This window comes from Anneissia japonica, unplaced genomic scaffold, assembly GCF_011630105.1.
Source record: "Anneissia japonica isolate Jap-2015-1 unplaced genomic scaffold, ASM1163010v1 scaffold284860_len1800451_cov186, whole genome shotgun sequence".
Taxonomy (NCBI): Eukaryota; Metazoa; Echinodermata; class Crinoidea; order Comatulida; family Comatulidae; genus Anneissia; species Anneissia japonica.
Window position 1 is genome coordinate 792,312 of NW_022706010.1, and position 23,454 is coordinate 815,765.

Below are 23,454 nucleotides of genomic sequence, written 5' to 3' on the forward strand. Positions count from 1 at the left end.
GCCATTTTTTTTGTACGATAACCATAAAGTTTATTGTATCTTATCTTACCACTGTACCAGAAAAACCTTACCACTGCGCCACATAAGTTTTACCACTGCACCACATAAGCCTGAACACTGTGCCACATAAGCCTTACCACTGTGCCACAATTCTCACTACTGCTTCACATAAGCCTATACACTGTGCCACATAAGCTTTTACCACTGTGCCACATAAGCCTATACACTGTGCCACGTAAGCTTTTACCACTGTGCCACATAAGCCTATACACTGTGCCACATAAGCTTTTACCACTTGCCACATAAGCCTTACCAATGTGCCACATAAGTTTTACCACTGCGCCCCATAAGCATTACCACTGTGCCACATTGGTTTTACCAATGTGTAGCATAAGTTTTTAACCATTGCGCATTATGCTTTCACAGCTACAATGCTTCCGTCGTCATTCAATGTTACTGATCCAACAGTACAGTAGTTGATTGGATTATATTTGGGCTCAACAGTTACTACTGCCCTCTAGTATTTCTTGAGTGCTGAGGTTGTCATCAGGCATATAGGCATATTCACCATCTCATCAGTGCTTGAGAACCATGAATGCTGAGCCAGGGACGGGTAGGGCTTTTAATTTTGGCGAATCATCAATTGGAATGAAGTGCTAAAATGAAAGCAAATAAAAAGTATGACAATTCAACATGGTCAGGCGATGTTCAAACTATTTATTGTTCAACACGTTCCGAAGGTTCAACCGATGTGAATAGTAAATGAGGCTGACTTGTTCGAAAGTCATGCTCGCCTATGTTTCTAGAGGTGGAACTGGTGCATGTGCACTTAAGAATCCAGTATATCTTTCGAGATGAGTAAGGGGTTATCCTGGTGTATTGGTCCATACAGCCCCTGTTGTAGACAGATGAGCGTAGCTGGCACCGGTTTACCGGTAGTTCGAATATGAAGAGCCTTTTAGGGAAGAAAAAACTTTAATCTGTACGAGCTAGTCCACGCTTCAAGCGCTTTGAGACTCTGGTGTAAAGCGCTATATAAATCCAACTATTATTATTAGTATTATTATTATATGTTAGTAAAACCTACCTTAAGGGGAACTTACACAATTGAGAAATTAGAGAACAATTTAAAAAACCATGTTGTTAAGGAGAAAATAACAGAAAAGATATTCCCCTTAAGTCCGATTTAGATTATTGATGTCGGGAACCGAATTTTATTGTTGTTTATTTAATTAGAACTACTTTTTTTACATAAGCACACGCTTGATTAATCTGTGAGTGCTGATTATAAGCGCAGTGATTTTTCGTAGAGCATCTCTGTTCTGTGGCTTAGCGCGCGACTTGCGAACACAAGGCAGTTGCGGCTCCGTTTTGCATGAGGCAAGACGTATGTGTAGAGACACTGATTGATTCTGGTTACTTCTGAAGAGTAACTGTTGTCTGCATTTGACTGGTATGTATTAATCACTATAATTTGTATAATATTATAGTACAGATATACTAAGTTATATCAAAGTGTAATTATTCATTATATAGTGTAATTTAACGATATATTTGATGCTAGCCCGATATTAACATCGATGTTCTATACAATACTGCATAGGCCTAAGTTGTACAGATTAGTTTGGATGTTAAAGATTATGCACTGATTTAGGCAAATAGTTAATGATGATTTACCATGAATGCTTAGTAAAATGTCAACTTGCTTCACTGATAATTGTTGTTATAATGTTCTATAATAATGTCTGCGGTAGAACGAATTCGTAATGTAGGCTTGTAATATGATAACCTACGCTAATGATTAGTTATTGCCAGTCTTGCGCTTGGTTCCGGATTAAGCTGTAGATAAGCTTTTCCACATGCTCAACTGACGTTTTAATATTAGTTGTCACGAACTCTCGTGCTGGAGAGGGCGCTCTATATAAACATTAATCCAAGATGGCGGCGCCCATGTAATTATCGGGCCGTCGTACGATGTATACTATTACGATGATTCTGATGATAGTGTGATCGTTTTATTGATTATTGTTATTATATAAATAGTTAATTTTGTTATTTGATCTTTTAATTTGTGAGTTTTATGCGTATTTCATAATAGTTGTGATATATACACTGATTTAGGCAAATAGTTAATGATGATTTACCATGAATGCTTAGTAAAATGTCAACTTGTCTGCTTCTGACTGAAGTTTGTATTATTCAATATACTGTATGATGTGTTAATGTAATGATTATTATGGAACTAGTAAGGTATTGATTATGAGAGTTAGTCATTTTTTGTTAAGAGTGACAAGTTGGTTGCTGGATTATGCTAATATTGTTTTATGATTTATATGTTTTCTAATATGTTATAATATGAATATGTGACAGCACTGACATCACATTAAAAGTTATGATGTGTTGTTTTAATAGGAGATTCACCTGGTGTCAGCGATCCCGACAGTGATTGGCTGTATCGTGCGATATAATTACAGTGTTGATTTTGGTGTATACCATTGAGGGCATCGCAGGTATTGTGATTGTTATATGATTATTATTTCGAGGTTGAGAATTAGTAAATCTTTAATATTGAGAGACATGGTTCGAGTTGCCAGTGTCTAATTATTTGAGAGTTAATGTTGAGATGTAACATTCTTAATGTTATGAGTATGTTAGATGAGAACTGACAGATGATTTCATGTAATTATTGAGGTTAACAGAGGATTTCAATTGAGATTGATATACTGAGAGATATTGCAATTTATTATGTTCGTACCCATGAGAAGATATAATTTGACGTTACATTAGACGTGCTGTAATTTGAGATTTGCAATTTTATAATAAGAGAATATGATTTAATCTGACAGTTAATTTACCTTATGTAAAGTAGACTTGAATAATTTTGAGGCTTACCGCTCGCTACATATTGTTTTGGACTTGTAAGAGGTAACTTTGACCTACCTTACTTATTTTATTTTCTCTGTTGTTTCAGGGGTTGTTTTTGTTAGTTACAATTGATGTTGCAGTTAATAAACGTTATACAACGTATACAAGTCTTAGTTCGTTCTTTGACTCATTGACCCACGACATTATTATTATTATTATTATTATTATTATTATTATTATTATTCTGTGACAATAATACTCACCATATCATCCCCATAAAGTAAAGTTGATCCTACAGGATTTGTGAAGTCATGTGGAACCTTAGCTTTAGGACTGAACCGACTCATCAGACGACATGCGAACAGAGCCACCTCTTCATTCAGCATCACTTCCTGATATTTTCCTCCTGTGTCCAAAGCTAAAAGTACAGCAAAAACACAGTTGGTAAGATATGAGTAATGAACTGCTTTAGGGATAATACCCATTAGAGGAATTATAAAAGTAGTACACTATTTGAAATTTTAGAAAGGTGGAAACAAAAAGATTGCTTTTACCAAACTACATAATTGCAAAGGTTTGTGAATGGCGGATCTCAATAATTTTGTCTTATTGTTATAGTGGAAATTGAATACTTACAATTAACTGTAGCAAGGAAACCAGTTAATATCCTGTCATAGTGAAACTGCTTAATGAAATTCAATACAAACAAATCAATTTGATGCCACAATGGACAAATTTTGTGTCCTCTTTTGTTCGATTTTCATTAATGAATACCCACAATTTATTTTCATTACACTAACAACATGATTTATCTAGTAAGGCTGATCTTTTCGGCCTTTCAATGTCCGATAACCACATCTTATGAAGCTTGGCAAGTGCAGTTTGTTTGTTTATTCACTTATGCATAAAAAATCATGAGTTTCAGTATAGCTCAATGGATAAAAATTTTAAATTAAAATTAATCTATTGGGAAATGAAAGCAAGTTCGTTAACAATCAGTAAACTTAAACTAGCCCTAGAGTATTTGATGGGCATGGGCAACAATGGACATTTAGATAATTACTCATACTACTGAACACAACCAGAACGTACTTTAGATATTACAGTGATTTATTAAAACATGCATTCAGTGCACGCATGAGGTAAATGAAAGTTTGTGCATAAAAGATTGAATCTTATTAAATGTATATTTTATGCACAATTTTTCTTATGGAATTGCACAAATTGACATAAAATTGTTGGATAACTTGTGCTTTAAATATTATTCAACAATGGTGATAAAATATATCATTTACTGATATTATTGTGTATTAGTTAGTGAAACGACCTTCAGTTATTTCAAAATTTCTTGATGTGGAAATAAAGGAGATTAAAGAAATATGGAATTTGTAATTAGCAATGGTAAAATATGACCTAGATATTAAAAATTAAGCAAGATTTTTCCAGTTTAAAAACTGTGCACAGAATCTCAGAAACTTTCATATTGACAAACTGCCCCTAATAACTCACAAGTCTTACTGTACAACCTGCTTCTATTTTAATCAGAGAAACAGGATACAAATTTAATTCAAGCTGTATAAAACAACTCAGAATAATTCCCCTACCCCAGGGATGTAGTTATGGTGGGTGGAGGTCGGTGGGCCTTGAAGTTTTCTACCCAGTCTAAAGCTAATTTCATGGCCCTCCACCAACCTTTATTGTTTCTACTTTTTTTACGGAAGAACAACGCGCATGAATTTACTATTATGTGCGTGAGAGCTTTGAGACAAACAATTAAATAATATGGCCTCACAATTTTATATACTCATTTTCAGTAATTAAATTAGTAATACAGTCTACACATTATTACTCAGTGCGTAACAGCTCATTTTAAGTCATCTGAGCCTAAGGGCTAGGCATACAATTTAACGATCTTCTTACGATAGAAACTTGCATAATTTAGACATAGATCTCTCATCATCGTCATGAGTTTAAAATGAAAATTCATGAAAATTATTTTCCTTGGCAGGACAAAAAAACATCAAGAATGAATTTAAAACTAGACCACAAGCAAAAAAATACATCAAGAATATACAATAACAACTAAAAAAATATTTAAGGGTTTATCAAAGTCACATATAATAAAATGAAATACAAAATCTTGTCAATTTCATTTTTGTAGCATAATTGTGATTGTAATCCTAAAGTGGATAAATCTGTCCAGATTATCAAATTATATTTGATAAAAGCATGTGCTATGCCTAAATATGGTCACGATGACATCACATCATGACTATATATAGGCACACCATGACTATATATGGGCATACATGGTTTTTTTCAAAGAAAATGTGAAGATGTAGACATAGCTTCATTAGCAACTTACCCATTCTCATCACATGATCAAGTTTCTGCGAGTGCGTTAGAGGATTCCCAGTTTTACTTGATATATCAGAAGCTTCACTCACGACACCTGCACCACTATCAGACAAAGACTTGTTTTGCCGATCTGTCGGATTTGGAACATCATCATTCACTCGTGTAAAACCTGGTTTGTGGACGTATCTTGGTACCGGGCTTATCAGGCTTGACTGGCCCAACAACCTGTTCCGATGCTTGACTAAAGGTGTCACTAGATTAAGTGAAGGGGTTTCACAATCTTGATTCAAAATTTGTTTTTTTGCAAGTGTTTGACAAGGCTCTCCCCATGCAGACACAGGTAGCATTGATTTATCTTCAACTTCAGAAGTGGACGATATAGTTTTTGAGCTTTCCGTGCCTCTTGATAGTGCTGAAGTTCGAACATCATGATGAACGTAACTGCCTTCACCAGCAGGCCTAGGGTCTTTTACTTCAAGCCCACAAAGACTATCATTAGTAGCAACTTTAGAGCCAAGAGTTTGGTTTTGCACAGCGTACGACTGAGACGTTAATGGCATGGGAACGGATACCACTTCAGTATTTTCTTCAATTTGTGTATCAAATCTCTTATTGTGATATTTTGATGATGTTGGGTTATGTGGCGATTCAAACTGTAATGCCTTGCAGACACTGTGTTCTTGAATACTCTGTGTACATTGTCTTTGGAGGGCTGGATGCTGGAAAGAATTCACTGGGGCGACATGCTTAGAACAGACTGCATTACAACTCAATAGCAACTGATTCACATGATTCTTTGTCCTGCCTTCTGAGGTTATCAGATCTCTGGTTCGATTAATTTCTGCATTAGTGCCATTGTACAACTTTGATGTCACTGGAGTTGGAAGACCTAAAACTTCAGATGTGTTGGACTCCCATGTTAATGGTCTACTAACAGATCTTGATGCATGTGTCACACAAGATGTTAACGAAAGAGGATCAACCACAGAATTGGTAACAGCGTGTAAAGTACTCAACTCTGCATGTAGATCAGGAATGGCACAGTGTTCTGTTTCTGATACCATTCTTTCAGTTTTGGCAGAGAATGGGGTTTTTTGATGCAGTGGGATGACAGACTGTAATCTATCACTTGGGAATGGAGTTTTGAATATTTTATCAGGCTCATTTTGTAGCCCATGTTTTACAGGTGTTTTAATAGAAAGATCAACTGGTAAATTTTCATTCACATTAGGTGAGTTATAAAGCACTTTTGTTTGTTTTCCATTCTTGGTTAAATCCAAAGCACAATCAGCATCTCCTGTAGTCAACCCTGAAGCTGATTCCTTATTGGTCAAATGTTTAGATGAATCACATGTAACAGTTTCCTGGATTGGTTGAGTCTTCACTTGAAGATTATGAATCTCCTTTAAAAGTTGTTGCTCTAGCTCAATTACTTTCTAGAAAAGAGCACACAATATAAAAAAAAATATTTTAATATTAAAAATAGTCACATCTGGAAAACTAAAACCTTTAATAGCACTTAATTAAAACACTCAACTTGACATTTTAAAAGATCAAATAAATTAATACTGAGAGACACCTAAATAATTCAGTGATAACAAAAAAAATCTGAACAATCTAAAAACTTTGAAAACTTAATTAAAACACTAAACTAGTCATTTAAAAAGATCAAGGAAGTTAACAGACACATCAAAACAATTCAGTGTTTATCAGCTCAACACAATATTTACAAAATTAAATAGCATTTCATTAATGAAAAACGTTCCGAGTATTTGTCCTACTTCAGTCTCTCTGCGACATATTGTACATAATATATTGGAGGTTAAGTATTTTAACAGAAGATGGTGATTTAAATAACACATTTTAAATGAGCTATGTTTTATTTGAATTCAAGAAGGGTGCTTTCCCGTATTTTAATTAAATATTGATTATTTACTTAGTTCATGCTTTAGTAAATTAAGAATCATTTTTTTAAAATTTTAATTAAAATATCTTTAACACAAAATTTATTGACAAAAAGGATCGACGTTTCGTGTCCATCATGGATGCATTCTCAAGATCAAGTGAACAAAAATAAATATAAGATAGTAAACCAAGTGTAGGTGACATGAAAGGGATTAACAGTCACATGATTAAAAACTAATACAATAGCACAGTATCATGGAGCTGAAAAGAGATTATCTCTGCTAGAGTAATTAGTTAAAATTAGATAAACAACTTTGCTCTGACAGAGTCTGACTGTTTGTTAAGTGAAGGTTTTAAAATAATTAATTAAAATACACTGTAATATTGTAATTTTCATTTTAAAATTAAAAAAATAAATAGTAGAACTGCAAATTTGTTCACCAACTTAGATTTGATGGACTTTTGTTTAACAAATATATACTGTAATTGACTTATCAAACTCATTTTTACCTAGTACAATTAGACTTTCTAATATAATAAATTTTTATAGACAACTTATTTTTATACTAAATTTTTAGATTACTGCCTTTAATGAACTTGTACATAAAATTTTAACATTTAAATGTGTATATAAATCAATAAAAAATATTTACATTAAAAAATAAATTAAATTAATATTAATGGACTTATCATAGTATCCAATGCATTTTAAAATCTTTCAGACATATTCAGAAGTGTCTTTTAACACTATGGCAAACCCATATTCAGGGGAGACCCCCAAATAAGTGGACACTTATTTTCTGGTCCCAAAGGTGCCCCCTTAATAAAGGTTGTACTGTAATTGTATACAGAATCTGTCGTACGCAATGTGAATACTTCTCTGGTCCCTAGAGAGCACTCATTGACATTCATGTAATGCAACACATACCACCATCATTCCTAAACACTCATCAACTTCTTCCAGGCTGAAAACAGGCAAATGCTAAGTAGTTTTGCCAGACGCATAGCATGTCAGCATGCTCTATGTTATCAAATTGATTCATTTGATCTTGGAAGCACGTATCATTTACCAGTGTGCAGCATGCTGTCATTATATTGATGTGTCTCTTATTTGCATAAAAAATGCAAATTAAACCTCTTTCTACAAGTTTACTGTCACAAATATCTGTCATATGCCCAAATATGGACATGATGATGTCATACACCCATATATGGACATGATATCATATTACACCCACATATGGGCATGATGTCATATTACATCCTTATATGGGCATGATGTCATATTACATCCTTATATGGGCATGATGATGTCATATTACACCCATATATGGGCATGTCATATTATACCCATATACTGTATGGGCATGATGTCATATTTCACCCATATATGGGCATGATGCCATATTTCACCCATATATGGGCATGATGCCATATTACACCCATATATGGCCATGATGATGTCAAATTACACCCATATATGGGCATGATGTCATATTGCACCCATACATGGATAATTTACAAGTTTGTATCACACGAAACTTAAAGGTGTGGACAATTTGGACATCATTCCTACTTACCTGTAAATACGTTTCTGTTATTTCATCTTCAGTAGGTTTTACTGCTGTCATTGACGTCTGCTCCTCATCAAATTGAAGAGTAGTTGCCACTTTATCCTAAACAATATATTTAATAGTAACATTAAAAATATTATATAACAATTAATTAATGTAGTAAAATTGTAAACATCGTGAAAAACATTTAAAGCAGATCAGAGCGCACATTGCGCCAGTCGACTCAACAAAATTTCATGAAGCGATGAGGGGCGCGAGACTGACTGTTTTCAACAACTACCGCCAACAATCAACAGATGGTGAACAATGGTGTTGTGTTTTCAATCACTTGCACAGAGCAGAGATAAATTTATTCCTAGTACTGTATTGCATAAATAATAAGCAAAACAAACAGATTCAAATAGATTCACATCTTTACCAAGTACCTATTCATTCTTCTAAGTAAACATCCTGGTTCAGAACCTCAATTGCAAATTTTTATTCAACAGCAAAATTAGTCATGAATTTCCACTAATCAATAATTTGACAGCCTAATGTAAACCTATGTAAAAATATGTATGTAATCGATTGAACAAACCGGTCCACTTCCTTCTGTTATGCTGTTTTCATCAGGAGATTTCAGCACCTCTGCCCAGCGGACCTTTCTTGCAGAAGCCTTTACATTCAGATATAAGGTAAACACAAAAAACATATAACAATTAAATTTTTGAAAGTGATTTGCTGATTGTGGAGACTGATAAAGTTGTTATTGATGCAAAATGTAATAATTTCTTGTGGCCCGGAGGATAGCGACTTCTGCAGTGCCGTGACTTGTAATGGTCAAGGCTGTAGTGACCTCTAATGACCTGGGGTGTAGATGGTCTCAGGTTTCTGACTAAAATGGGTAGTGACAAAGGTTTAGTGAGTGGTAATGGCCCAGGGGTTAATAACTTGTAATGGCTTAATGGCACATGTGTAGTGACTGTAATGGCCCAAAGGGGGTAAGTGACTAGTAATGGCCCTGGTTGTAGTGAGTGGTAATGGCCCAGGGGCTAGTGACTAATAACAATTAATCAGGGTTTAATTAATGGGCCAGTGAATAAAGACTAGTGATCCTTGGAGGGGGGAAGGTTAGTGGCCAAGGGTACAAACTTTTTTTTTGAACAGTAAAATAACAATTTGCTCAATAAAATACAATTTCTTGATGAATTTACGGATCAATTACTTGTTATTGTTCATACCTTGTTGGCCACCCTCTGAGGAGTTGGTTTATTAACTAATGTCCTCAAAGCAGGTGAGTTACAAGATGTTTCTACTGTGTAAAGCACGGAGCTGAACTTGGGGTTAATGACACGGGAGGCCTAGAACAGAAATAGAGCAATCAATCAATTAATGTCATGAGAACATGTATAGAGTACTACCATATGGCTTATGGGAATGTGCTGAATGTATAATCATAGACATTTTACAAGGAATATAAAGGCAAAAGGTAAAGGTAGGAGAATAATCCATAACTTGTGTATGGGCGTGGTCCGTGACTACCTAGCAGCCGTAAAGAGGCGCTTATTGTAGCTACATATTCACATCAATATAAACATTACTTGACATAGAAAACTTGTGAAACTAATTTTCTTATTAGTAGGTACTGTTTATATATTTTTTAATTGTTTCCCTTAAAAAATCTTATTTCTAAACTAAATGTCTTAATCTCATCATATAAACTGCTGTATGTTCTCTGCTGGATTATGAAATACATTGGTCATGTTATGCCAGATTTCTCTAAGTCTCTGTAGTGTATGAAGGTAATATATTTTTGGAAATGAAATGATTAAGGGCTCAATCTTGTTTTGACTGACAGAGGTCAATGTCATATTCTTTCTCTTGTCATCAGACTTCAATCATTTCAAGATGATTGTTTTCCCAGTAAACTTTATTCCTTTTTAATCGTTCCAATCACGCCTGATCTGCTTAAATTTCTAGTTCCTTTGATTGTGTTTATCTATAATGACTCAATAAAATTAATTTATCACCAGAACCGTAACGTCAGTCTTTTGTGAATTTATCTGATGCCTCGGTAATAGACAAAATGGATATTCTTATGAAATGCTGTAGAGCACTAAGATAGAGAGACTTAAGTTTGAGGTTGGAATCAAGCCACCTCGACCAATCAACACCTCTGATTTGTGTAAAACCTTCGGAACAATATCCACGGTGTATATTTTTGTTGTATCTTATGTCATGAAAATGTGTTATAGTACTTACAGTTCTTGGAGTCTTTGCAATTATCTGATTCTGGTTTTTCTGCTGCAAAACTCTTGCTGGTGTTGCCAAAACTGGCTTCAGTGGGGAGGGTGTGTCTTAAAGAGACAAAAACAACAACTGAGTATTACATGCATAACAATAAAAAAAATGCAATGCAATAAAAAAAATGCAATGCAATAAAAAATGAGAAGATACATAAAATATAATAAAGACACATATTACAGGCACCTCCCTTCAGTGCTTGCATGCTTCATACATACCATACATTAAGCATTCGCCAAATGAGAACAAATGATACAGTTTTGTTAATGATTAATGAATAGGAAAACTATCAATTCTTTATATAAAACACTTAAACTCTAATAAATATTTAAAGATATAAAGTTGTGGTGAAAGCTTGAAAAAACAAATAAACAATTTTAGATTGAATGTTCGCATTTAAAGTGATCAATTATGCTATAAATTTTTAAAGAGACACTGATAAAATAAAACAATTTACTAAGAAAATGTATTAATAGCCAATTTATGGGTCAAAACAATATTGGAACAGTATAACTTAGGTATCTGATAACTGAAGAAGAAAAATTTATTTTTTCTAATTTTAAATCATTTTTGATAAACCAAATTAAGAGACACCATTTATCATTTGATTAATACTTAAATAATAATGTAATTGAATCAATAAATACAAAAATTTACTACCAAGTTTGGAGGGCAATTGCTTTCGTAGGTTAGCTTTAGTCCAACTACGATCATAGATGGACATTCGAACTGGCTGGTGATCATAAACGGACGACCTTAGATGAGCCTAGATTGAATTGGACAAGGAAAGACAATATATCATTTTCATATAATATATACACCATAGTTTAATTGTCACCAATATATACCATTATGAGTTAGTTATGACATCATCAAATTCACTTGCACGTAATTATAATGGCAAATAATGGCTCCTTCGGCCTCTATTTTGTATAAGGTCCTCAGAACTTAACTATAATTGCATATTAATGTGGAGTTAGCGCCAAGTCCAAGGAAATACAGTACTTATATGTCAGCCTTATACCATATTATTATTGCCAAGGTATCATGTACAGAACATCATTATATTACCCTGGCCTTTAAACACAAGCCTAAGCTAAGTATATTCACAGCTTCCTGGGGAGAATTCAATAATGCAGCTCGTAATTAGTATATATTAGCCTGGTTCACATCGAACTTTATCTAGATATACCCGTCTTGAAACATGATACGATAATCCCCTAATTGTGTTCGATGCCAAGTTAGAGCCAGATAAACAGCCAGCCAGTCTCAGGCCGTCGACGTCACACGGTGGAAAGGCTTGTTTAATAAGACATCTACTGTATTTTACGAGCCTCTAGTACCAAGTGGTATTCGTTCAAAAAAATTGTAAACTACTGTAGAGAAGGTGTGAGTTTCCACTACCTAACCTAGCCGACCAGTACGAACCAACGACAGTGCAGCAGCGTGTTCTATCGCAATCGAAGTAGTAGATTCTCCTCTAAATTGACCTTCGATAAAAAACGAATTATTTTAATCGCTAGCTAGCATTCTTCCATTTAACAAAATATTGTTTTAATTTTCATTAAAACGTCTGTATACTTTATGGACCTTTCTGTCCTGTTTTGTAGTTTTTAGATCGCTCAATTGTTATTTACATGCACTTCGCGAAAATCTAGCTTCGCAGTGTCAAATAAGTTGCTGACTTCCACACACTTTTTTATTTCGTCATCGTAAACATGTGCGCTCATTTTAACGACTGGCGTTGGTGGTAGTTCGTTGAAACTGAATTAATAGCTATTATAGCAGAAATGGAAAAGATTGAATTGTCAATAAATAAATACAACAAATCTGATTTTATTATTAAGAAAAATATACATTATCACTTTGAAAAACGTACGCAATCGGACTTTTTAACATTATTAGTTGGTCGATGATGCAAAGGGCAAAGGTCATTGGTACTATCGACTATTCGTAAAACGGACGTTTGCTGGGTTTTTACCCATAATATTACAAATAATTTCTGAAAACCAGACTAATGAGACTATTTCGATGCTGTTCTTAGCATTGTTAAAGTACTTCGTCATCGTAAACATGTGCGCTTATTTTAACGACTGGGTTGGTGGTAGTTCGTTGAAACTTAATTACTAGCGACTATTTTAGCAGAAATGGAAAAGATTGAACTGTCAATAAATAAATACAACAAATCTGATTGTATTATTAAGAAAAATATACATTATCACTTTGAAAAACGTACGCAATCGGACTTTTTAACGATATTACTTGGTCGATGATACAAAGGGCAAAGGTCATTGGTAATATCGACTATTCGTAAAACGGACGTTTGCTGGGATTTTACCCATAATATTACAAATAATTTCTGAAAACCAGACTAATGAGACTATTTCGATGCTGCTGTTAGCATTGTTAGAGTACGTTGCTGCCAGCCAGAATATGATAATGGTGGTACAATACAACAACGCTGGCTTAGATGCCTACATTACGTAATCGTGTCCTTGTAATCCGAACCGACTTTACCGTTAAGCAAGTTAATTTACCGTTATTCTAGTAAAGTTAAATTAAGTCACTTAACTTAAGTGACTTAATTCCTTTATCTAGCTATAATTGAGTGGTTCAGGTCGAACTTTTAACTAGTTAAGTGGATCTATATCTAGATAAAAGTTCGACGTGAACCAGGCTATTAAAAACTACTAATATACCTAATTGTATTTATAATGCAGGCTGAGGACAAATATAGTTAAAGTGCATTGTTAAAGGATACACAAAATTGGCAGCTTGAGATTCGAACCCTGAATTTATTGTTACTTAAACCTCAACAATTTTGTGGAAAAAAATTGATAGTTTAATTATTAATACCGTAAATGTTACATTAAATATTATTTATTACTTTTGCTATTGTCATCAGTATAACTATAAGTACCATTTTGGATCTATGTGCACTGTAATTGGCTGTTGAAATTCCTGCTGTTGTCTGTCTACCAATCACATTGTTGCTTGCTTGACTAACTCCAGTGTGGTTCAAGATACTGGTGAGAGCATTGGCATCGGTCTCAAATTCAATATCAAACTCTAGAAGACAAATTGGGGAAAAGAAATTCATATTTCGGTGTTTTAAATTGAGTTGCATATCAAGTTGAATTACTTATGGTGTATTGTTTCTGGAGTAGTAAGTCAATGACATCTAATCCAGAGTCAAGTACATGTAGTGCATTTTATCAAGTAGAATCAAGTCAAAGTTAGTTGCTGTAACTGTGTTGTACTGTAGGTAATTGGTTCAAATAGACTATGACAAGCTATAGGGCTACCATACAAGGGTTTGGGGAGTGTGTGTGGATTTTCAATCACTTTACTAATGCAATGCCGTTAAACTAAATTTTTTTTTAATGGTTGTGTTTATGATGGTACCTTGTTGAGATTAGGATCCAAGAGAAGAACTTTAACCATTAAACATCAGACAGAACAGAGAATTAGAAGAGATGTGTTTGAGAAAAACAGGAAAAGTGATAAATGAGTATAATTAGATGGATCATAGGTCAGACAACAAAATACTGCATACATTATATTTTACTTTAAATATTGATAAGTATGAATAAATATTCAACCCAACCTTTTTGTATATCTTTCATGGGTTGCTTTTTCTTGGTTGGTTTTGACTCCTGTTTATTTTCTTTATCATTTTCTACTTCTTTGATTATGATGGGTTTTGGTTCGCTAAACTCTGTGGTCTTGATTTCTTGAACTTGATGCTGACGAGGTCGAAGAACACAGCTGGAACTACTGGCTTTGGTATTTTTACTAACACTTCCTACACATGCAAAAATATATATAACATATGATGTATGCTTGAATTATGATAATGATGTTAATATTTACAATAACAATATCAATTGTTATTGTTAATATTAATATCATTATTATTTATATATTACTATTAATGATATAAATATTAAAAATAATATCAATTATAATATAGATGCAGGTCTCCCTCCAATTAAAACCACCTCCAAATAAAGACCACCCTTCTGCAGCCCTGTTCATCATCATTTATTCCCTCTATTTACACACCAAAGACCATGGCTTTGTGGCACAACTAAAAATTTTCCCTCCAGTTAAAGACCAGTATAAAATAAATAGTGTTAATGCCATTTATAATAATAAACTTTGTTAAATGACTTAAACATAGAATATTAGCCAATGCATATTAAAAGATGATGTTTTGTGCATACTACAGTGTCTTTTTGTATAAAGAATAACAATGTTATTATTGGGGATGTTAGTGATATTTTAATGGAAAGTTTGGTAAAACAATGTCTGGCTACCAAGAAATGTTTTACTAAGAAAATATAACAAATAACATGCAATAACTGTACATCCATTCTAAAACATTTAATGTATCATTTTTAATTTTCATCTAAATAGAGAAATCTGAAGACCATTATTTAGTGCTGGTTTTAACACACCAATGACCGTGGTTTTAGCAGACCAAAGTGAAAATGTTCTATTCATAAAGAATACTTTTAAAATACATAATGATTTTAGTGCAGTTTTTTTTTTTTCACAACTTACAGACATCAAAATAATATACATCAAATACTCTGTGTATACAGTGCTCTCTATATTGACTGATAATTTGTGTTTTTAATAGATATTTGGGTAAAACTAGTGTATGGAAACTTTCTTTCACGTTTGTGCCACACACACAACAAGTGCATTTCAACAAGGTATAGCCATGATTAATATATTGTCTTGTTCAATGACATAACCAATCAATCTAATTTCTTTTTTTTTAATGTTGTAGATTGGACAATGAGTTAGTCAACAAATATAATGAATTGTGGAATTGGATAGAAGTATTAACAAAGAACCATTAAATTATTATTTTTTTCATTAATCTTGATTGATTTCTTGTCCATGCCTTAAATGCAGAAGAAAGTCTAATTTTTTAATTATCCAGATTCTCCAATAGTGCATCCACCTATGTTAGTTTGTTTTCAAAATTATATATTCATCAGATCTTATCTTGTTAATTCCAATTATATTTGTACTTTTTGGCGTCATTTACAAAAAAGCAAGCATTAAAAAAAATAACATATGTTAATGTGACTACCTGTATACATATCACATCAAAAAAATATACAATGAAAGATGATGTTTTATGTAAACAGTGCTCTATACTGAACAGGTCTATTAATAGTTACAGTACCGTAGGATAGTGGTGTTAGTATTATAATGGAGATTTACTGTATGTGTGACTACCTAGAAATGGTTAATTAGGAATACAGATATTTAAAGACCACTTTTATTGCCGGTCTTTAATTAAAGGGATTTTAATTACAGACCAAAGTTGCTAAAGACCACTAAAACACAGGTAAAAAAAAGTTTTGAACAGTTTTTGAGGGAGAACTGTTAACAATAACAATAGCACTAAACAACAAACTATAATAATTTAAAGACAAAATTTAAAGGAAGCGCTTTGCCAAAATACACACATAGAGACAGCATGGGATACAAACCTTTGACCTCAAGGGTGGAAGCCTAATCTACAAACACTATGTCAATTTCATAAGGGCATAAGGCTACATATTTTTAATGTACTGTACAGAGGCGATTACAATCATACACATTAATTCTTACCTTTGGCAGATGGGGTTTTGCATATCTCAATGCCAACTCCATCTAGTATACTCTGCAAGGCACTATCGTCAACTACTTCTTCTTCAGGCTCGTCCAATCTGATGTCTTCCTTGTCAACATTTCCTTTAGACTTTGATGTTGGTCTACTCAGATCAAATGCTTGTATCTGGTCAATAAGAAAATAAAATATATTTCTTAATAATTATTTACACCACTGTACTGGGTGTTATCAAATAAACATAAGTCAGAGATAAATTTTTAGTAAATAGAAAAATTAAAAAATAATAACAAATACCTTTGTACAAGTCTTCTTATTGACTGCTTTGCCCTGAAAAAAGGCAGAATGCATAATGGTCAACTTTACAAAATTGTCCATATTTATTTATACAAAAGAATCTAGAAAATACAATTTTTTTAAAAAACAAATTTATCATTTTGGGCTTCAATATGAAGAAATACTATCACACTATGGTCCAATTCCATTTTTTAAAAACTCTCTTAACTTCAGATCACAATTGTTTATACAACTTTCAATCTGGATATGGATCTAAATTTGTTACACTCTGAAAACACGAATACCCACATCACATCAGATTTGAGGTTAAATTGTAATGTTATCACTTTATTTCTTGATGCATGATGCACTGTATGTTTTTTGCAACTTGAAATTTTGCCTTTTTTAAATGTTAATGTTTTTAAATTTGAAAAGCTGTACAACCAAAATTTCTTTGTATGGTTTTATATGAGGACTAATACAATTTCTTGTATTTTTCTAGCATTGATATGTATTATATTGGCTTGCCATCCCGAAAACCAGTGTAGGCCTACTGTCGATTTTTTGGTCAGTGATACTGGTTTTGAAAAGGCAAACCTCATATTGTTTTTTGATGAAACAAAGTTAATATTTAAATAAGTCAACATTTATCTTGATGTTTGAATACATTGCCATACATTATGTTGTTTTTGATGTGGTAATGTTTTCATTTGAATAAGAATACCATATTATTGTCACCGAATAAATTACTGAGTGCTAACATTATTTACCTATTATCATTATTGCCAATAAATTGGAATGTAATCTTTGTATGCTCCCAGGAAAGTATTCTTACTCATTATGACAATGCAATGCACATTGAACAATAACTATAAAACTATCCTAAAGGCCAACTCAGCCAAATACGATTTCTTGTTGCCTTGGGTCTGTGTGAGTTAAACGCAGGCGCGATGGTTGGCGTCGGAGACAGTGGCTTTCACAGTTTCACTGTATTGTAGTTAGACCCCATACTCAGCAGCAACATTTTACTACCAGTCTTTTACCTATAATAAATTAATGTAGCATTTAATTCCTCATTTTGCTACTGTAGAAAATACATTGCTGCTGTAAAACCAAGGACCACAGAAGTTTTTACTAATGGAACACTTTGCTTCGCTGAAGGCTAAGGTGGAGAGAAATGTAGATGTACAAAAGATTGTTGCCCAAAGACATAGGTGTGGGTGGCCAATGTGGACACTACTCCCACACAGATGATCAAGCTTTTAAACAATGCTGTACAGACCTTGTTGAATTTGTCCTTCCAATCCTGGTGGAGTTTCTTGAAGTCAGGAATAGCACGAGCTTTAGTTTTATGGTTGGGATTTGAATTTGCTGATTCTGTTGTTTTTGTTTGTCCTTTGGTGGTTTTCTTTGAAACTGGAATCTTGCTGCGAATGTTAATGCAACAAAAAAACAAAAACTAACGTCTTTCTCAGAAAATAATTTATCTACTGTAAATTAATTATTAATAAGTCAATGTTTCCCATAATCAGGATTTGAATAAATATTAATATATCCTGTAGATACTTTTGTTTTATTATAATTATTTAAATTCATAACAATATTTAAAATAACAAAAGTAACCCGATTTGAATAAATATTAATATACCCTTGTAGATACTCATCATTGTATTATACTTTTATTCAAAACAATATTTAAAATAATTACGAGTAGAAAAACTCTTCCTAAAAGGACAGCTGATATCCAGGTACCCTCAATAATGAAAATAAAATTCATGTAATTCAACAAAATTAATAACAGTTATAACTCTCACTACCTATAGAAGATGGGATAAGGGGGGAACCTGAGGTATATTTCTTAGAGAACACAATCAGGTATTCACATACTGTAATATTTTTTAACATCAGGATTTTTACCTTTTTCTGTGTTTTTGTGGATCTTGAACTTGACCCGTCACTTTCTTGCGTTGCCTGAAATGAACGAGAAAATTTATAATTAACAGTAATGATGGTGATATTGTTCTATGGTGGTTGAATCAGATACACGATTTAAAGTTTAGCAGTTTCATATCTAATTAGCAAAACATTTAGGCAGAATAATTGAAATGATTCCACTAGTTTCTCTGCTCTGTTCGATTTAACACCCTGTTTACGATCTACAATACCCGTAGTTGTTTATGTGAGTAAAAGTGCTTATATTTGATTAATGTGTACTGAGGCAACTGTTCCATTGTCTTTGAGTATGATAAGGAAGAAATGGTCTTTGAACATTATGTTGTTTATGGAGTCTGTCTTGTTCATGTACGGGTTGAGAGTATGTGCTCTACGACAAGGATAAGCTTATGTTAAAAATCTACAGCCATAGGACAACCACAGGAAGTATATGACCATGCAGGCTGGTCAATGCAGTACCACCATTTTTTTTTTAATTTATGGTACATTATATACTTTTAGTGTGTATTATAGTTTTAACAAAAATATTTGAAACTAAGTAAAATTGTGTTGTTTATGGAGTCTGTCTTGTTCATGTACGGGTTGAGAGTATGTGCTCTACGACAAGAATAAGCTTAATGTTAAAAATCTACAGCCATAGGACAACCACAGGAAGTATAATAATATGACCATGCAGGCTGGTCAATGGAGTACCACCAATTTTTTTTTAAATTTTTAATACATTAAATATATTTTTAGTGCGTGTTATAGTTTTAACAAAAATATTTGAAACTAAGTAAAATTGTGTTGTTTATGGAGCCTGTCTTGTTCATGTACAGTTTGAGAGTACGTGCTCTATGAAAGGTTAAGCTTGATGTTATAAATCTACAGCCATAGGACAACCACAGGAAGTATATGACCACCATGCAGGCTGGTCAATGCAGTACCACAATTCTTTTTTAGATTTATGTTAGATTATATACTTTTAGTGTGTCTTATAGTCTTACAGTTTTAACAAAAATGTTTGAAACTAAGTAAATTTCTTTGAAGATAAAAATATATATATTGTGCCATTTTAGTGGAAGTCCCACCTTAAATTATATGTTCTACCAGTATTGGTTGACATGTTGGTCAGCTTGTCCTGGGCCTACATCTGTAACAAAAAGAAAAATGAAGTTAAATTTTCATTTCAATATTATTATTATATACCACAATAAATAATACTCTGCTAACTTTTGAAAACTGCAATTGACAAAAAATGTCATGACATACGATCAGGCGCACAAGACGATCGGACCCAGGACGATTGGGCCCAACTAGTGTGGAGGATCAGGCCAACACCAAGACTATCAGGTTCACCTAGTGTGGACTTTTTGGGCCCATTTTCATTGTGATTTATTATTGTTTTCAAAGTATATTTAACATAGGCTTAGCCCAAGAACTATATGCATTTAATACCAATATTAAATATGTTATTCTTAAAAGAATAGTAATTACTAAAATGATCAAAATATGTGTATTAACTCAATTTACTCATTTCGGTATATCAAACTTCAATAAATATACAAACGACAGCCAAGGCATGGGCTCAAATGATTTTTCATAAGACGATCAAGCCCATTTCCAGACTATCGGGATAATTTTTTTCAGGACGAATCGGGCCCACTTTCAAATTGGCCTAATTGTTATGAAAATGGGCCTGACTATCTTGGTTCACTGCCCGGTCGTCTGTAATTTGAATGTCTGCTACAGTTGAGTTATGAATGTGGGTTTTTCTTTTCATAATACAAGTTTATTGTTTTTCTGTTGGGGAGAAGAATGTTTCTGATAATTTTTTTTTTTAAGTTTGGCCCTAGGCCTACATAACTGACAGCATAGACAGATGGCATTGCTTGATTGATGACCCTTCAGTTCAATGAGAAAATAGGCCTATTTTGGTATCACGACCAGTGGATAGGCCGAGCGGTGTAGCTAAACCTAGGTCTCCTGTGGCATGCTTAAGTCAAAATATGCAGTATAAGTAGTAGGCCTAGTCAGTAGTCTGTGAGGAAGACGTAGCTTAGCTAGGCTAGGCCAGGGAGTTGTTATTTCTCCCTGGCTAGGCCTAGGCCCTCCTATGCGCAGCCGACAGTCACGTCCCCGTGCGGCTTGACACGACGTGATCAGTGAGTAAGAATGAAGAACAGGCCTGGGAATCATATGTTAAAAATAGGTTTCTTGAAATTACTAAATAAATACATTGTCACAGGGTTTTAATAAATAATATCTAATATATAGGTTATCAAAGAATGCTGAAATGCAAAATCTATTTACTAATTACATATAAATGTACTTACAACATTGAATTTCCCGGTGACGCTAAGTGGACGGTTGAGGTTTTTGCAAAGTATCATCATAACAAATTTGAACCAATCACAGAATGGGGATTAAATAAAGAGGAGGACTCATAGTCATCAGCGCATGCGTGTGTATTACCGTTCATTGTTACTAAGTACTAGTACTCACAGTACTGTATAATAAATATTTTCTTTAATAAATGAGGTGGTGAAATACGGTTAGATAACGCGTTGGCGCCCCACCGCCATACAACTGAAATAAAAGGACCTTTATGTTGATGAGCTATACTTGATACGATTATTAGAACATGTTCCTATGTAAGAACTGTTATTAATATTTGGAAGAATTTCATCTAGTCTTTAGAATACTGTATAACGGTAATACAAACGTAAAATGTTGACTTTAGAAACACTAAAATTTATTGAAACGAATATTTTGGCTACTCCTGCAGCCTTTTGTTACAGTATAAAACAATATAACATTCGCGTTTATATTCAATAATATTCCACGAAGAGACTTGTCTACTATACGTTTAATTCATTATCTTAATTTATTGTTAGCTGAGGGTTAAATAATTTACAGACCCACTGTCTGAGTCTTTATAATAGAAGAAAAGAATTACTTATACTATTATTTTTATATTATTTTATTTTACTTTGTCGCCAACAGCTAGATTTCGCTTTACCTTTGTCTTTGGCAAATTACGGTACGTAATATTCTTTTGTCAAAGATTTACAGTAAGTGGAATCAGGCCTCAGGCACACCGATTTTATTGCACGCAAGAAGACGCGGCGTAAGCGGACACGCAATGCACGCGCGTTTTGCCTTGTGATTATGATGTAAGAATAAACACAGCATCCTTTTGTGCAAGGAACAGTATAGCCAAGAGACTTCTAAATGCAGCTTCATTGAATATTGTATCTACCTATAATAATCATTTTTACGACATGGGCTGTGTTTCTAGTCGAAATAATAGAAATCCCATTCTTATTTCCGAAAAGAAAAAACAGTTCGTACTAACTCGATTCATTCGGCTGCGTTTCAAAGAGGAAGTTGCCCATGAAGACATCACAGCAAAACTTTGTGAATTGGTAGGCGAGGTAGCCAAGACATTTAAGGTAAGTATAGGCATAGGCCTATCTCCTAAAAATAGAACCTAGGCCACTACCCTGATTGTAGCAATTTAGTGTGTATTGGTAGTAGGGCCTAGTCTCCTGCCCGCACTATCACATTTTATGCGACAAATAAATGTGATAATAATAATATTCTTATAGGCTATTTTGATGTAATAATAATGCCCCTAGGGCAGGAGATAGCCGGATGGTTATCAAATAGAAGGAATAAAAAAAAGGGGGCACAAGCTTTAATCTTTAATCAATGCATATATACTACCACAAATGGCCCTGACGTGCGGCAGTGAAGCCTGGACAATGACTAAAGAATGGGACTGACACTCAAAACAAGACAAAGAAGTATGGAGAGAATGATGACAGCTTACACCAGGAGACAGGAAAACGAACAGATGGATTACAGAGCAAACAAGGGTAAATGACATACCGTAATAACCACTGCAAAAAGAACCAAATGGAGATGGGCTGCACGTCTTGCATGGAGAAAGGACGATAGATGGAGTCGATTAACAAATGAATGGCAACCACATAATGGTACAAGAAAAATGGGAAGAGCAAAAGCTATGGCGAGATGTGCTGGTACAATTTTATTTTTTATTTTTAATTTTTCGCCAAGAACAAAAATGGGGTGCCGAAAAAAGCAGAAGTTAAGAAAAAAAAACTGTCATCAAGTGATGTGCTTAACCGAACTCCTGCCAACAAAGACAACAAAACGTTTACAGGAAACAATGAAAGGGAACAAGTATATCAAAAAGCTGCACAGAAAGAATACATATAAAAATTAAATTATACCTGTATAATCGTCGAAAATAAAATCAACAGCATGGACAAGATACAACGCAGATAGAAACAGATGGCACGAGTTGGAAGAGGCATTTGCCCGGCAGTGGGATGTAAACAGGCTGTAAATGATGATGATGATGATGATGATGATGATGATGGTGATGATGATGATGATGATGATAATGATGATGGTGATGATGATGATTTATTAACATAAAATTTGATAGTGGACCGAGCTAGCTTAAACCTCTCTCTTTTGTGCATCTCATCTTTATGTATAGAACTGAAAACGTCTGTTACAGGCCTAAATAAAGTAAATGAATATAAATTTGTTTGATAAAATAATTTAGATATTTGTAATATGGGTATGGGTAATTAA

The 23,454-nt window shown here is 33.6% G+C and overlaps 1 protein-coding gene across 1 annotated transcript; it reads right to left on the bottom strand.

Moving 5' to 3' along the window:
* Positions 1–261: 261 nt before the first annotated feature.
* On the bottom strand, positions 262–21,238 carry LOC117106027. Its single transcript, XM_033247357.1, has 16 exons — positions 21,162–21,238; positions 19,917–19,978; positions 18,811–18,864; positions 18,176–18,320; positions 16,915–16,947; positions 16,620–16,785; positions 14,593–14,790; positions 13,906–14,054; positions 11,646–11,751; positions 10,944–11,038; positions 9,923–10,042; positions 9,280–9,357; positions 8,709–8,804; positions 5,231–6,659; positions 3,129–3,283; positions 262–656 (listed from the first exon to the last, which is right to left on the bottom strand). The coding sequence occupies exons 2-16, from the start codon at positions 19,949–19,951 to the stop codon at positions 576–578; spliced, it is 2,940 nt and encodes a 979-aa protein (XP_033103248.1). The 5' UTR covers positions 19,952–19,978; positions 21,162–21,238; the 3' UTR covers positions 262–575.
* Between the last annotated feature and the right edge of the window lie 2,216 nt (positions 21,239–23,454).

Bases quoted from the DNA above. Each gene is read 5' to 3' on its own strand.
- LOC117106027 (XM_033247357.1), bottom strand. From the start codon at position 19,951: ATGTCAACCAATACTGGTAGAACATATAATTTAAG. The intron at 18,865-19,916 runs GTGGGACTTCCA...CGTTCATTTCAG, and splicing joins GGTAGAACATATAATTTAAG to GCAACGCAAGAAAGTGACGG. The intron at 8,805-9,279 runs GTTTGTTCAATC...TATATTGTTTAG, and splicing joins TAACAGAAGGAAGTGGACCG to GATAAAGTGGCAACTACTCT.